The following is a 15,911-nucleotide window of genomic DNA, read 5'->3' as shown; positions in this document are numbered from 1 at the left end:
ACTGATTAAATTAAAAAAATTTGTAAAATCTGAATGGTGAAAAAAAATCAATTAAACTAATTAGAATTTTTAAAAAACTAATCCGTTCAGTTTGGTTTTGGTTTTATAAATTTAAAACTGAAAAAACCAAACCGAATCCAAACCTGAAAAAACCGAGCCAGACAAAAAAAACCGAGTCAACTGGAAAAAAATAACTAAAAAAATTCAAATCATGAAGAAAAAACCGATTATAATTTTTAAAAAAACCGACCGATTTGGTTTTATAAGTATAAAAATAAAAAAATTAAACTGAATTCAACCCAAACAAAAAAAAACCAAGTCAAACTAAAAAAAATTAAACCAAATCAATTTAAACTAATTTTTATTTTTAAATAACCAAATCTGATCAATTTAAATTAATTTTAATTTAATTTTTATAATAAAAATCAAACAAAAAATAATCCCCCTGCATTGATTCTCGGAGTTCGTATGAATTCCCTATAGCAGTGGACACTACTGCCGCCTGCCGGCTGCTTACCCCTCACCCTGGCTGCACCAACCGACACCTTTAAAATGAGTTTCATAAATGACATCAAACGATCGGTTTGCTTTGTTAAGCTAGTTAGCATAGTTGTTACACTGGTCCGATGGATTGATTTGATACCAAACTCGAGTTAAGTTTAAAATTATACCAGTTTTAATATTAATCAAATTAAACGTAGTTAATTGTGGATTGGAAAAGTGATTTTTTAAAAAATTCAATCTGATTTTAAATATTTTTCTTTGTACAATTGAGCATTTTTTAGTTAAAATTAACACATAATTATGTGTTATTTATAAAGATGGTTGAATTGAAAAACAAGATACCGAAATGAAAAACATAGATAATATAGGTGGTGTTCTTAATTTTTTTTGTCAAGTATATTTTAGTCCCCAACTTTCATTGTTTTAAGATGACCGATCCTTTTATTTTTTAAAAAATATATTTTGATATCAAACTTTATTTTTATTATTTTTTAGTTTTATTTTCATGAGAGTAGATAGAGAAATCATCGAATTTCAACCAAAACAGAAAAAGTTCTTGTTGGTAATGATTTTAACCACCAAACAAGTTAAAAATTGTGTAAATGGATTCCATTAGATGAATAGAGTATTATGGTGGTTGTCTCAAGTCTCATTGTAGCTTGATAAAAAACAGATCTAGGTCATGGATGTAATTTTTTTCCTGGTTTGATTTATGTTTTTTTAGGTTTAATAAGTTGATAGGTTGGTTTCTTGGTATTTTAAAAGTGTTTTTGCAGTTAAAATGAGTTAAAAAAATGTTTTTTTGGTAAAAAAACCAATAGGCCCGATTTTCCAGGCATTATAGTGGCGATTGAAATATGAGATGACAAACAACACGTCGTCTACTACAACAAGTAATGTGTTGTCTATATATTCTTTTTTTTTTCAAAAAATAGGGACGGGTTGTCCGTCCTTTTTTTTTAAAAAAATAGCAGGCCCAGCACATGGGCATGGGCTTCCAGGCCTACGTGCTCCAACTTTTTTTTTTTGGTGTTTTTTTTTTCAATTAACACCTTTTTATGCTTTTTAAAATATTTTTTAATTTTGTTTTTTTTAATTAATATCCCTCTTATATCATTTTTTTGAGCTCATTTAGCCTTTTTTTAAAATAACAATTATTTTTTAAATTATATTAGGTGTCTTTAATTTTTTACGAGGTTAATATGACTCGTTTGTATTATTTTTTATATATTTCATATAAATTTATTTATTTTTATAAATTAAAAATATATATATTATGATTTTTTTAATATGTGCAAACTTCATGGTATTTTTTTCGTTTCTTTTTATTTAATAAATTTTATATATCTGTCAATTTTTATTACAAATTGATTTTAACAAACAAATTCATTAAAACAACCAGGTAAATAATCCATGTTACGCTATTAAATATCTTGATTTATATTTATCTTTTAATTTTTATAATTTTGTTTTTATTTATCATCAATTTTTTTTATTAAATTATTCTGACTTCATGATTTAAGACACATGATAAATACGTAATCTTCACATATCCCATGTCCATGTCTTATATTTCACGTGTTAACTCAATTTTGCCGAGAACAATATTTATTTTCATTTATTTTTTGTTGTTGCTGTTTCATTTTTTTCTTATTATCAAATTAATCAAAATTTAACTTAATTATTGATTTTTTTCAACTTATTTTAAAACATGATCATCTTCTAATTTTTCTTTTTTAATATTAAAAAAATTTAATCCGAATTGTGAAATCCACGCGCCACCAAAGTTTCTTCTGTTTAGGTAATAAATCTAAATATCAATAACATTTCATCTATTGATATCAGTGCAAGGCTTTCATACAGCTCCAGACAAACTTTAAATTACATGACAATTTTTCACAAGAACATGGAAAACAGTGACAAGGTTGGTACTGGAAAAGCAACATGTAGCTAGGGATGGTCTTGAAATTAACCCAAAACCACAAGGGCTTTCTTGTAACTACAAACAAAACTTTGGATTCCATGACCCTGATATACTTTCCTTTTAGATTTAAACCCCTAATAAATCAATGATCTCCCAATCAAGTCCTCAATACAGTTTCAAGAATTGTTAATTAATCAATGAAACTCACTTTATTTCTCTTTTCTCAAACAAATCATTAAATTTCCTAAACTCTCCACGTGAAAATAATATGATTGATTAGATTGTGTGCAAAAATATAAAATATAAAATATATATAGAACCTTCTGTATTTTTAAATGGTTTGTGGATGGGGAAATATTAGAGAATTCATGGTTTTTTTAATTAAAAAAGAGATAATTTTTTAATTGAAACTAACGAATAGACTTAATTAAATTTAATGGAGATTAAATATAGATTGGGGATCTAATTAAGATTTTTCGTATAGATGGAGTACTTTTCTTAGGTTTGTCCTTATTTTTTTTTTAAAAAAGCAAATAATTACAAATAAAAAACCTATTTTTTTATTCAGTATGTCACTCATCATGGATTCTTTCAACTTATAATCTCCCTCTCTATTCTCCAGGGTGGCGGATCTTCGTCAAAGTAATGCCTGGAATCAGCCCCCCATCTTGATTCTCTCTCTTATCATCATTAGTTTCTTGCTGGTTTTTTGTTTGGTAAGATCTTTGATGGCCCTCTTGCTTATTTATTTATTTTGCGTTTTTGAATTATGGGTGTGATTTATTGAATCTCATTGCTGTCAACATCTTATTTGTGTTAACTAACGCTGTAGTGTGAACTTTTGACCTGGTTTGTTAATACCCAGATGCCAGATTTTATGGTTCTGATGGGTTTTGTTTGTTGATTTCTTTATTGCCGGATGGCTCGATGTTTTGTTGGGTTGGAATTTTTTTGATTAACATGTTAAAAGATTTTATCTTTTTGTTGAAATCAATGTTACTGGCTAGCCCTGATGTTGAATTTTGAGTGTTTTTTTTGGGGGGGTTGGTTTTGTTGATGTGTTTTGGTTTTCTGTTTCTATGATTTCAAATTTCATTGCATGCTTTGTGAGTTAGTGAGTTAGATTTTTTTTTTAATTTCTCATATGTTGGCTTGTGCCAATTGGTTGTTTTACCATGTTGAGTAGCTTTTATGTTTGTGTACTAGATCAAACTTTGGGGTTATTGAGGAAGGAACGATGCACAGGATCCAAATGTAGTGGAAGAGTTCATTAGCTTGTGTCTTATAAACTGAGCCGCGTTGATTTTTCTGGTAAGTTACGGTGGAAGCCCTAGTTGAGGATTTGAAACTCTAGGGATTTGTTTTCGGGTAATGGAACATCTTCCGGTTGAAGTTATTGGGAACATTTTGTCACGGCTAGGAGGCGCTCGGGATGTGGTGATAGCTTCTGCAACATGTCGGAAGTGGCGAGAAGCTTGTCGTAAACACCTTCACACCCTTTCATTCAACTCCAATGATTGGCATGTTTATCATGATCTCACGACTTGTCAGCTAGAGATACTGATAACTCAAACAATATTCCAAACCACTGGATTACAAGGCTTGTCAATTTTGATGGATGATGTTGATGATTTTTCTGCATCAACAGTTATTGCTTGGCTCATGTACACCAGGGAAACCTTGCATCGATTGATTTATAATGTTCGGACTACTCCGAATGTTAATATTCTTGAGATTTGCGGCAGGCAGAAGCTGGAAACTTTGGAATTGTCCCATAACTCGATAACAGGGGTTGAACCCAATTTTCAGAGATTCCCCTGTTTAAAATCCCTTTCTTTGAGTTATGTCAGTATCTCAGCATTGGATCTCAATCTTTTACTCACTGCTTGCCCAAAGATTGAGACCTTTGGGCTTGTTAATCCAGAGATTGCAATCTCTGATGCACAGGTGACTGTTGAACTGAGCAGCCCAACATTAAAGAGTGTTTATGTCGAAGCAATTAGTTTGGACAAGTTTATATTGGAAGCAGATAGCATCGAAAGCTTGCACTTGAAGGATTGTGCTCTTGAGCTATTTGAACTCATTGGAAAGGGTACCTTGAAGCAATTCAAAATTGATGACGTGAGTGTTATTCAACTTTATATTGGCGACACTGTTGATAATCTTGAGATCATAGATGTCAGCAACTTCACTATTATTTGGCCAAAGTTCTACCAAATGATCTCAAAATCATCAAAGTTAAGGAAACTTCGTCTTTGGGATGTGGTCTTTGACGATGAGGATGAGATTGTGGATTTAGAAAATATTGCTGTTTGTTTCCCGCATCTCAGCCACCTTGCATTAAGTTATGACTTGAGAGATGGAGTGGTCAACTATGGCCTACAAGGTTCTTCCCACTTGGAATATGTCATTATCTTGGAGCTCGGGTGGACTGTAATTAATGATCTCTTCTCTCTTTGGGTGGAGGGACTGCTAAAACTTTGTCCAAATCTCAAGAAGTTGGTGATTCGTGGTGTTGTTTCAGAGGCCAAAAGTCACGAAGAATGCCAAATGTTGGCCAATTTTACCTCATCCATAGTTCAGCTCATGAGAACATACATGCATGTAGATGTGCAGTTCGATTATGAATAGAAATCTCGTGATTACTTTTCGTCCTTGTTCACGTTTTGACTTCTAAACGAGTTAAAGACAACATACGCCAGGTAAGATTCACAGCATTTATAACCTGAGCACGAGCATCCCTTTCGATGTCCTGTAAATGATATCTGAATTCTTCCTTATAATTGCAACTTGCTTTTGCAACAGAAACATGTTTTCTTTTCACTTTGTTTTCATTTTACTCAATTGCTGTAGACAACCCTTTTCTTTTCGTCTGATTGAAAAGTTTGCTCTGCCTTTCTTGCCTCCCCCCCCTCCCACATACACAGATAAACAGTGCAGCTTGGTTTTATTTGACCGATGGTTTTCCGCGTCCCTTTATGAGTTGTTTTTTTAACTGTATTCCCTGTCCTTGGAGTACTGGTGCCGACGTTTCTATGTCTGGAAAATATGGAAATGATACTAAAATCATTGGTGAAACAAGGATAGCAGTTTTTTTGTCAATAAAATTTGCAAGGAGCGAGTGATGTCTGACTCTGACATAACTACAAATTTTAAACTGAACGATTTATCTTTTTATGGATCTCTATAATTCTAAGAGACTCCCTTGCCAGGGAAAAAATGATCTGGTTTTAAATTATGGCTATCAGAGTTTTTGGGATCAATGGGCAAATTTTTATCTGCATAATTTAACTGGACCTCCCTGCTGCTCGTGTGACGGCAGCTTAACTGTTTTAAGGATGTTGATCCGTGTGATCCTTGTGATCTGGCTGAGGTCTAGATGCCAATATATACGTACATATACACATGAGTGCCTACAGACATACCTACATACCATATAATATGAAATGTTCCAAGGTAGATATCAAGTAATTCCACAACGTTTGGTCTTGTTGGTGAAATACTTGGAATTTCTTTCAGTGATGAAATAAGAATGGCCTAGGGCTATTCTGCTGAGGATCTTACAGCAGTAACATGCAGCTCGTCATCCTTTATATGGGAGAGAAATTACCCGAGGATGGAGTGTCCGTGGCCCATTGAAGCGACGACCAGAACATTCAACCCTTGATCTGATGAATTGCAAACATCACGAGTGTTCCTGTAACACATGAATGGCCGGAGAATCTGTGGCCATAACAGAGCTATGCTGGTTTTGGATGAAAAGCACTTGTCACACACACCTACAATTTATTAAATTCCTTGGAAAATATTCAATTGTTGCAGGCTAGCAAGATGCAAGGCTCATTTTTTATGTCAATCGGATTAAAAGGGAGCAGCTTTTGTAGGATATGGCCGCGATCTTTGAAAGAGTACTGAAACAAGACGTATGATAATTTCAGCTTATGAGAAGATTCCCAAGTACCAGATTTTATTACATGGTGCTGTTGCTTTTTTGTAAATCCTTGAAGGAGAACTCGTACAAATGTTCAATCTCAAGTGAAATTATCTTTGTTTAGTTTTGCTCTATTGGTGGGGTTGAGGCTGAAACTGTGTCCCCAGCTCTTTTCATGGAAATAACGTCCACTGGCCAGGAGGAAATAAATCCCAGTGTAACATTGGAAGATAAAAAGACGAAGATTCTATCTATTTTGCTTTGAAAGGACAAGAAATTATTATGTGGTAAAATTATTTTATATATTTATGTTTTTTTATATTTGTTTTATGGTACCCTAACAAATGGACTTGTTGTACAAAATTAAAATAGCCAGCAGCCCAGCACCTACTTCTTGTATTAGGTGGCGGCCCTGCAGATGTTCTAACAACCAAATGAGTGTTTAAGTTTCAATCATGTAACTACTTTCGATCACTGGCTGATTAGAGATTTGGGAGCAACTACATCATTTGATAAATTATTGACAGATAAATAGGAATCTTGGAACCAAGATTGCCAGAATTTTGAGAGAATACACCGAGTGAGAGAAGTTATTTCTTTTCATAACAGCAGAGCATCCCTTAACTTACCTGTTTTTGAGAGAGAAGGCCTCTAAGCAACTGAGAAATCTATAGCAATTATCTTGATAATTCATGGAAATTTCTCAGCATGTTATAAAACAACGACTTGAATAACTCTCTCCCTTCCATTCTACGGTGAGAAATATATGAAACTATATCATTTGAATGATTTTAGGAGTGCATTCTCTTCATTTTTAAGAATAGGTTTTTTAGTAGAACTAAAATTAACAATGATTTTCTATTATATTTGGATTTGGTCCATCCCTTCTCAACATTTTTAAACAAGTTTCCTGAATTGATTAATTATTGAGAAAATGTAAGAGATAGTCTTCTAAACCGAGTTCACGCAACTCAATTCTTTATATGAAGAAGCAGTATCAATCGGTGTATATATGTTTTAGTTTCATGCTTAAGTGACAAGCAATGCCTTAATTAGTGAACCGAAATCTTACTTAATACTTGGATTTGATCTAGACCAATCACCTTTCTACAAGCCTGGAAGCAAAGGAACTTATAAAAGATTTAGAGTAAATGCAAGATTCATGGAATCTACAATCTAAAAGGCTCCGAGAATCTTTCATAAGAAGAACAAGCTGTAAGGTTTATTGGGAACAAAGTTATGTTAGGCTTGAAATACATATTTTTACCTAATCCACGAACCCTACCTCTATGTATGAGCCAGACCCTTTTTTAGGCCAATCATTGGGATCACAAGGGAATAATTGGCATAAGGGCATATTACCTACAAGAGTAGCAGATAAGCACAGCATAAAGTATTTGTTTCTACCTATTTTTATGAAAGATCATGGGTCCAATAGCCTTTTCTCTCCCTGCCTAGACGCACAGACACATCAAAGGATACTAGCACATATCATCAATAATGCTTGCTTTGCTTTGCTTTGCTTTGCTTAAACAGCTTTATAATCTGTTATCTGACTCTTTAACTTTTCATCTGTATTTCTTCTTTTGGTCAGACCTTAATAAAAGGGTGGTGGCATAGGATTGGCCATCCCTGCTCTAAAGAAAAAGGGTTTGGAGCATTGGCAACACAAAAGGAGATGATCTTACCTCATGAAATGAATTTTGCGATGACCCTTCAACTCCAAGGCCTCAGAGAAATATAGATTTCTATTAAAGGAAAGGAATCTTAATGTGGGATGGTTTTAGGTGATGACAGGGAATGGATGCTGACCTATCAACAAAGGAGATAATACCAAACAAATCCATTTCAAGAGCTTGGATTAATATATTACAAGATGGGTTTTGTTTTGGGATTATTATACTGGTTGAAGCAATTCACATTAATTCTTAAAAAATAACTAAAAATTAAAATTAAACCCCCCCTCCTCCCTCTTGCGATCCTGCCGCCTAGAGTTGTCAAAGCAAACTCAATTCCCTTTTAGGCCATCAAAAAGATTTCTTTTTATTACCATTTTCTGTGAAAGAAAAACTTGTCTCATCTCCCATGATATTAAGTGTTGAATTTATTGCTTAATAAATAAATTTGGATTTTTCCTGCTGCAAAAGTACTTGAATCCTCGAAGAGATGCATACAAAGGACCAATGAGAAAGCACAGGCGGTTAGAAGAGAGATAAGAGTGGAGTAGGAGTCATTCAGTGATTCTAGTGGGTTCCTGCTAAAGACCCCACCTCCTCCTCTTCTTTTTTTTTTGTGTTTATTTTTGGCAAGAACCCCCCCTCACATAGCCCAGAGGGCTTGAGACAGCTCTTGCTTGTAAGGACAAGGTTTTTGGTTTACTACACAGGGGGATGAGTTTCGACTTTCAAAGCCCTGTTTGATAGAACTAAAGCAGACTCCAAAAAGAAAACAAAAAAGGGAAGAAAGAGATAAAAGAAAAACAGAGTAATCAAATCAGGTTAGTTTTCTTCGCATTGAAGGAGAGAAAGAAGGCTAAGGAAAGCAAGAGATAGAGACAGCCATGAAAGGGCCAAAAGTTGGAAACAGTGGAGAGAGATATCTGAAGATAAAGACCCGTCCCTTCTTGTAGAGTAGAAACTAGATATACTCTGACAAGAAAGCTAGCTTTGATTTCCCTCCTTTCCTCTCAGTTGTGCTCTTCTCTGAGTACAACTTCCTTCCTTTCCTACCGCTAGGATTCAATACTAAACTGAGGTAAACATAGAAATAGAAGCTATAGTGCTTGTGAATTTTAATTTGTTTTGACAGAAGTTTACTTACTGTCCAACTTCTCTGTTTCTTACCATTTCTTTTTGTTGTCTAATACACAACATGTTTTTGTTTTTGATCGGTTACTTCTTGTTGGAGAAAGATATGATGAGTAGAATGGTCTAAAAAAGAGAGAGTCTTGCATGGCTAGCCACAGAGTTGGAGAGACTGGTTTATCATCAGTTCCCTCGAATCACCATCTCCCTTATGCACCTGTTCATGGAATCAACTCCCCATCAGCCAATTTCATGTATGCCAAGAACTAGTCAACTTCAAAATTCTCATATTTGAATAGTTTTCTGGTTAGGACTGACATGGTATTATTATGTTTTTGTCTCTAGTAATCAAGAAGGATCTGCTTTTGATTTTGGAGAGCTGGAAGAAGCGATTGTGCTGCAAGGAGTTCAGATTAGGAATGATGAAGCTAAAGCACGTATGCTACCACCCTTTTCCTATATCTTTCTTTGCTATCTTTTCTCCTTTTGGGACGCTTGATAAGCATAACCAACTCTAAAACAAGCAGAGAGAGAGGTTTGAATTTGTCTAGTCTATAGAAGAGTACAGCATGGGAGAGGGGGGGGGGGGGTGTAGTTACCATTTCCGATACAGTAATCATTCTGAGGAGGCTAGAGAAATCAATGGTGTAAGAGGCTACAAACATAGTAACCTGACCGCCTTGGATTGATTCACTTGACTTTAACTGCACAAAAGAGGGGGATTAGGTGGCAAAGAAAATAGTACTGAAATCTTATTGTCTTTCTTTTGAGGTGATCTGATCTTCTGAGATTCTGCTTTTGTTGATTCTTGCAGCTTTATTTACAGTAGCAGGCAGACGTGCAGCAACACTGGAAATGTTCCCTTCATGGCCAATTAGATTCCAGCAAACCCCAAGAGTAGTAGTTTCTTAGCCTCCTTTCTTTATCTTTGACCGTGTCTTTTGTCTTTTGATACCTGGACTGGATAGAAACAATAGGCTATGAAAGTCTAAGCCAATCTCTCCCCCACTTATTTTCTTCACATCAAAATTTTCCTGAAAGTCATTCTGATTGAAAAGTTTTAAAACTTTCTACATGGCTCTTGAGTGCTTTCCCATTTCCAGAATTTAGCACATTTTTTTTTATAATGAATCTTGATTCTTGACTGCCCTTTTGAATATTTCTTGTGGGGTTTCCCCTCTTTTTTTTTTTTTAATTTAAAAAACTCAGGGAAGTTCAAAGTCAGGAGGGGAGAGTACTGACTCAGGCTCAGCAACAAACACTCTTTCAAGCAAAGCTGATGCCCATCTGGAACCGGAATCTCCCATCAGTAAAAAGGCATCTTCCTCGGATCATTACAATCAGGCTTTTGATCAGAAGCATCTACAGTTTCAAGATCAGCAACAAGTAGATATGGCTAATGATACATCAAGAACAGGAGGCCGACCCTCTCAACAGAATCAATCACCTGCCAAAACTCCCCATGAAAAGGTTCTTAGCACAACTGTTTTGCTTAATAATTAATCTCCCAGTTCTCTCGTTCTCTCTCTCCCCCCCAAAATCCCAAAACTCAGGAAAAATCTGGTATCTTTATTGCTCCCTCTCTCCATATCTTCAATCTTCAAAAGCACAGATCCCAACCACCCACATAAAATCAAAGAGGCCAAACCCTTCCCTGATCCCTGAAGGATTTTCTGTTCAAATGTCTGACATGAAATCAGAGGGAGAGAGGCTGAGTGAGAGAGAGCTGTAAATAAATATGTAAGGCCAAAGTGAGAATCTTTACACTTATTTCTTTCTTGTACAGCAACAATGACCCACTTTACTCAATCCCTATAACTACCACTTAACCATATGTTTTTAGCCTTAAAAATCAGTTTTGGAACCAGGAATTTAGCCAAAACACCTCCACAAAATGGCAGAAAATGATGATTTTTGCTATCCAGACCTTGTTCTTGATTTCCAATTTCTACAACAAGACTCTCATATTGAGAATCAGCTACCACAATTTCTTCCTGGGAATTCTGTGAGATATCCCTTTTATCTTTCTATTTCAATTCTTAACTCAACCACCTATCTCTCCATAAGTATGCTACATCTTAGACCAAGCGTAATTTTTTTTTTACTTGGGGGTTCATTTCAAACTTCTTGTTTTTGGGCACTGGGACAGTGGTTTACATGTGTTTTATGTCATGTTGCAGAGAAAAGTTTCAACATCAGAGAAACCACTTGATGCCAAGGTTTTTTCTTCCTTTTCTTTTCTTTACCACCTTAACAATGTTCGTTCAAAATTTGTTGCCTTTTTTGACTAAAGAAATCTCTTTTTTTGCTTTGCTTTTGGTTCCAGACATTGAGACGGTTAGCTCAAAACAGAGAAGCTGCAAGGAAGAGTCGACTGAGGAAAAAGGCAAGGGTCATTTTCCTTTACCAGCAACTTGGACACTTTAATTAATGCTAAAAAATCATTAATGCTGCCTTTATGTTTTGTCCCAAAACAGGCATATGTCCAACAGCTAGAGACTAGCAGAATAAAGCTTTCTCAGTTAGAGCAAGATCTTCAAAGAGCTAGACAGCAGGTCTTTAATTATCTACAAAATTACAGTAATTAATGAATTTTTTTTAAAAAAAGAAATCACTATTAATTTTTATTTGAATTCTCGGTTGCTTTTCAGGGTTTGTTCTTGGGTGGCTGTGGTGGTGCTGGTGGCAATATCAGCTCTGGTGATTTCTCTTGAATTTTTCACAGTGAAGTAGTCAATTTACAGAAGAAAAAAAATAAAACTAAGACGACTCCAACTTTTATCAACTTTTTTTTTTTATTGAAGTCCTCGTCGCAGTTGGTGATTTTTCAAGGGGATGGATAAATTTCACATTTTTTTTTTTATTATTAAATTAACCCCAACCAATAATTTTTAACTATTTTTGTTATTGTTGCTGTGATTACAGGACCTGCAATATTTGATATGGAGTATGCAAGATGGCTAGAAGATGACCACCGGCACATGTCGGAGCTCCGGACAGGATTGCATTCTCATTTATCTGATGGTGAACTACGAGTTATAGTAGATGGATACATTTCACATTATGATGAAATCTTCCGGCTCAAGGTAGAGGCGGCTAAATCTGATGTGTTTCATCTCATTACCGGAATGTGGTCCACTCCGGCGGAGCGTTGCTTCCTCTGGATGGGTGGTTTTAGGCCCTCAGAACTCATCAAGGTCTGATTTTTCTACTCCATTTTAATTAGCTCATTACATTCTGCTTGAGATAGTCTGCCATTTTGGTGGTTGCCGTAGGAAATTACTGTGCGCAGGATTGTGCAGTACACAAAGGTAGAACCGTAATTATGAAAAATCCTTTAAAAGAAACAGGCAAGGCTATTTTAGTCATTTAACAAGAAAGAAACAGGCACAGTGACAATAATTATGCCGGGTCAGTGAAAAAACCCGATTTAAGAGCTTTAAAAAAGAATAAAAACTTGTGTTAAATTTAATTTAATCAGATGAAATATTCCCCTTGTGAAGGGCACACTATCCATTAAAAATGAGTGATTAAGACAATTAATTAAAGCGTCCTAAAAGAGGAGCACACACATGCGACTAAAGTTAAATGACTAAAATATCCCTATCAGATTATTCATTTTGTTCCTACTAAAAAACATTATTTTTTCCCCTCTTGTTTCTATTAAGCAGATGTTAATATCCCAACTAGACCCTTTAACAGAACAGCAAATCATGGGGATCTACAACCTTCAACAATCTTCACAGCAGGCAGAAGAGGCTCTCTCCCAAGGCCTTGAGCAGCTCCAGCAGTCTCTGGTTGACACCATTGCCGGTGGACCGGTCATTGGTGGAATGCAGCAGATGGCAGTGGCCTTGGGCAAGCTTGCCAATCTTGAAGGGTTCGTTCGCCAGGTACGCATATCATTAGCCTTTATTACATTGATTGAGTAGCAGACAATAAGATAGTGATCATAAGTCTTATTAGTACCCTGTCACGGACCATTAACCAATAGTAAACAGACAAGGGCTTGCGTGGAGAGTCCAAAAACAGCACTTTCAGTTTATGTCAGAATTGGAGAGTGGTGTACTTCATTTCAAAGTTAAGTTTAGTGCTTTTTGAAAATGATATTGAAAAGCTGCTAGCTCTCAAGTCTAGAGGTTGAAATAAGAAACTTAGGTGACACAGTAGGGTCTTTTTCACTTGATTTTCATGAAAGCTAGCTCCTACATATCATGCTTCTGATCATTAGCAACAAGGTGATGCATCAACTTTAATGTTCATGTCAAGGTAATAACAAGAGCTCAAATTCTAGTGGAAGCTATTTGGTACAGGGATGAGAGGACATTTCATCGGGGGAGGCAACAGATATACTTTAATTAAACAACAATAATATCCCTCTCATTTGATCAAGTGATAGAAGATTAGATGTTGATTTGTCTTAACTCCATGATTAGGGATGTGTTTGATGACATTAATCATATGCAAGTGAACAAAAACCTTTCGAAGTAGTTCTAGTTCAACTATCAACAAAGAAGAAGGTTGTAGTAGCTCAAATGTTCCATTCCATTATATATCCAACATGACTAGCTTGTTTTGAGCCGCCATTTCTACACCTTACACCCGATCGAGGAGCAAGAGTCCCAGGGCTTACACTTCCTTGAAGATAAGCTTGATTCAACATTTTTTATCCAAAAATAGTAAGTGTTTAATTTAACTTAGTCAACAGGAAATGCTACAGTCATGTCCCCAATGCAATTAACATGGATTAATTTGTCCATCAAATAAATATCTGCCTTGGAAGAATAGATATTGATTGTATTGTCACCATCAAGCTTATGGTCAACTTGTAAATGATTTAACATAATTTTACACATCAAAATTGATCCTTCCCATACTTGTTTGCCACGTATAGGGTGGATGGATCGATGGTCCCTTGACTTGCACTATAGCTTATTTTAATTTTATATGGCCAATCATTTTGGAAAGAATATATGCTTACTTTTCTGCTAAGAAGTCCATTTTCATAATGGTGACTGCTAGGGTTTTGATGGGAGTGTTTCATCTAACAAAACGTTGCTATCATAAGGGTTGTTGAAATACACAAACCCTAGCTAAACCTATCAGCAGCATTAAACTAATCTAGAAACTCTCTAATTCTTGATCAATTGAGAATTAATTAATTAAGAACCTTGTGTGCTTATCTTATTAAGGTTTTGAATTGTCCTATTCTATTAGACAAGACAACTTCATGAGCTTCAACCTCTTTGAAATGTTCACACATGGTGTTTGTGCCCTCATGCCCTCTGCACTTGGGACCCATTATTGCTTCTATTTGATTTATTCTTCACAATTGAATATATTTTGCCCCCCTCCTCCTTCCCTTTTCTCTATCTTTTTTTTTTATTATTATTTAAGGAGATATATGTCTTTTTTTATTAAAAAAATACAGGCTGATAATCTGAGGCAACAAACCCTTCACCAACTCCGCCGGATTTTGACGGTAAGACAAGTGGCGCGGTGTTTTTTGGTGATCGGAGAGTATTATGGGAGGCTACGGGCACTTAGTTCCCTATGGGCATCTCGTCCTAGAGAGTAAGTATTCTCTATGATAAATTATTAGTCCTTGAACGTTCCAAGGTGTCCAAACTTGACTTAAATGGAAGTTTCTAATGACAAAATTATATCCTATGACTTCTTTTCCATCATCTTACTTTCGGTTGACAGGTCGGTCGTATATTCTTCTCTTAACCATGATTACTTTTCATTATTAGAGAATTAATGATCTGTACCAACCAAAATTAAGCAGATGAATTGTTATTACAATCGGTTGAATATGAGAACCTGTTTAAAATTAAAATTAAAATTAAATTAAGTGGGTGTTGACATGATTAATTCATTGTTGATCAAAATCTAGTTTAATTTTTATTTTTTAAAAACAAATCTTGAAATTATAATGTTTTGAATCGATACCAGTTAATTTGATATGTAAATTAAATCAAGCCGAGTGTAATAAATTTGATTAGATTTTAATAGATAATAATAAAATAATAAAACATGCGGTATGAACAACATTTCTCTTGTTTTACTCTCTCATTAACATAAAATCCATGCATGGTCTCTAACATTACTCAACAATTTGGTTTTTTATTTTTTATTTTTTGCAGGACAATGATGAGTGAAGATAACTCATGCCAAACCACCACTGATCTTCAAATGGTGCACCCTTCACAGAATCATTTCGCCAACTTTTAATATAAAAAAAAACATGGGATAGCGATACAAAAGAGCCAGACAGCTTGCCTTCCTCGGTGACTGAGAACCTGTGCTGCGACAAATGTTATGGGCTGTTAGAGTTCGGATAAGCACTTTAGTGAAGATAGGATCGTTTTCTTTTCTTTCCTTTCTCCTTCGCCTTCTTCATTATCTTTATATCATCAGTTACTATGTTATCTTGTAAATGTAAATCAATTTTATATGCATGAGGAGCTTTCCCGCTTGCTTTAAGAAAGATATCAACGTGTTGTTATCCTCTACGTCCTCTTGATTTCATAGCCAGACCACGGATCGAGAGACTTGACTTGGATTGAATCTAGTTTTTTTTTAAAAAAAAAACTTAAACGATGTTTAGTGAGTGAAAATAATCAATGAGTTGAGGGTAGAGTTTTGATTAGAATAGATCCAAGTTGATGAAATTATCGAGTTAACTTGAGTTTTTAACTGGGTTTGTTTACTTTTTTTCTTAACCCAAAAACTAGTTTAGATCTTG

The 15,911-nt window shown here is 35.0% G+C and overlaps 2 protein-coding genes across 3 annotated transcripts; both read left to right on the top strand.

Moving 5' to 3' along the window:
- The first annotated feature begins 2,989 nt into the window (after positions 1 to 2,989).
- On the top strand, positions 2,990 to 6,678 carry LOC133698379 (F-box/LRR-repeat protein At1g67190-like). Its single transcript, XM_062121279.1, has 2 exons — positions 2,990 to 3,144; positions 3,635 to 6,678. The coding sequence occupies exon 2, from the start codon at positions 3,800 to 3,802 to the stop codon at positions 5,057 to 5,059; it is 1,260 nt and encodes a 419-aa protein (XP_061977263.1). The 5' UTR covers positions 2,990 to 3,144; positions 3,635 to 3,799; the 3' UTR covers positions 5,060 to 6,678.
- Positions 6,679 to 8,353: 1,675 nt separating this feature from the next.
- LOC133700215 (transcription factor TGA9-like) lies at positions 8,354 to 15,655 on the top strand. 2 transcript variants are annotated; one of them, XM_062123753.1, is made up of 13 exons: positions 8,354 to 9,113; positions 9,271 to 9,417; positions 9,509 to 9,600; positions 9,978 to 10,063; positions 10,373 to 10,633; positions 11,344 to 11,382; positions 11,490 to 11,549; positions 11,641 to 11,718; positions 11,815 to 11,863; positions 12,089 to 12,360; positions 12,835 to 13,056; positions 14,595 to 14,737; positions 15,310 to 15,655. In XM_062123753.1, the coding sequence occupies exons 2-13, from the start codon at positions 9,311 to 9,313 to the stop codon at positions 15,395 to 15,397; spliced, it is 1,497 nt and encodes a 498-aa protein (XP_061979737.1). In that variant the 5' UTR covers positions 8,354 to 9,113; positions 9,271 to 9,310; the 3' UTR covers positions 15,398 to 15,655. The 2 variants fall into 2 exon arrangements, with proteins under 2 accessions (XP_061979737.1, XP_061979739.1); XM_062123755.1 differs by having other exon boundaries at positions 8,355 to 9,113; positions 9,978 to 10,060.
- Positions 15,656 to 15,911: the final 256 nt, after the last annotated feature.

The sequence above is a fragment of the Populus nigra genome, chromosome 7 (genome assembly GCF_951802175.1).
Source record: "Populus nigra chromosome 7, ddPopNigr1.1, whole genome shotgun sequence".
Classification (NCBI taxonomy): Eukaryota; Viridiplantae; Streptophyta; class Magnoliopsida; order Malpighiales; family Salicaceae; genus Populus; species Populus nigra.
This window is presented reverse-complemented; position numbering and strand designations above follow the sequence as displayed.

Bases quoted from the DNA above. Each gene is read 5' to 3' on its own strand.
- LOC133698379 (XM_062121279.1), top strand. From the start codon at position 3,800: ATGGAACATCTTCCGGTTGAAGTTATTGGGAACATTTTGTCACGGCTA.
- LOC133700215 (XM_062123753.1), top strand. From the start codon at position 9,311: ATGGCTAGCCACAGAGTTGGAGAGACTGGTTTATCATCAGTTCCCTCG. The intron at 9,601-9,977 runs GTATGCTACCAC...TGATTCTTGCAG, and splicing joins GAATGATGAAGCTAAAGCAC to CTTTATTTACAGTAGCAGGC. The intron at 12,361-12,834 runs GTCTGATTTTTC...TCTATTAAGCAG, and splicing joins GGCCCTCAGAACTCATCAAG to ATGTTAATATCCCAACTAGA.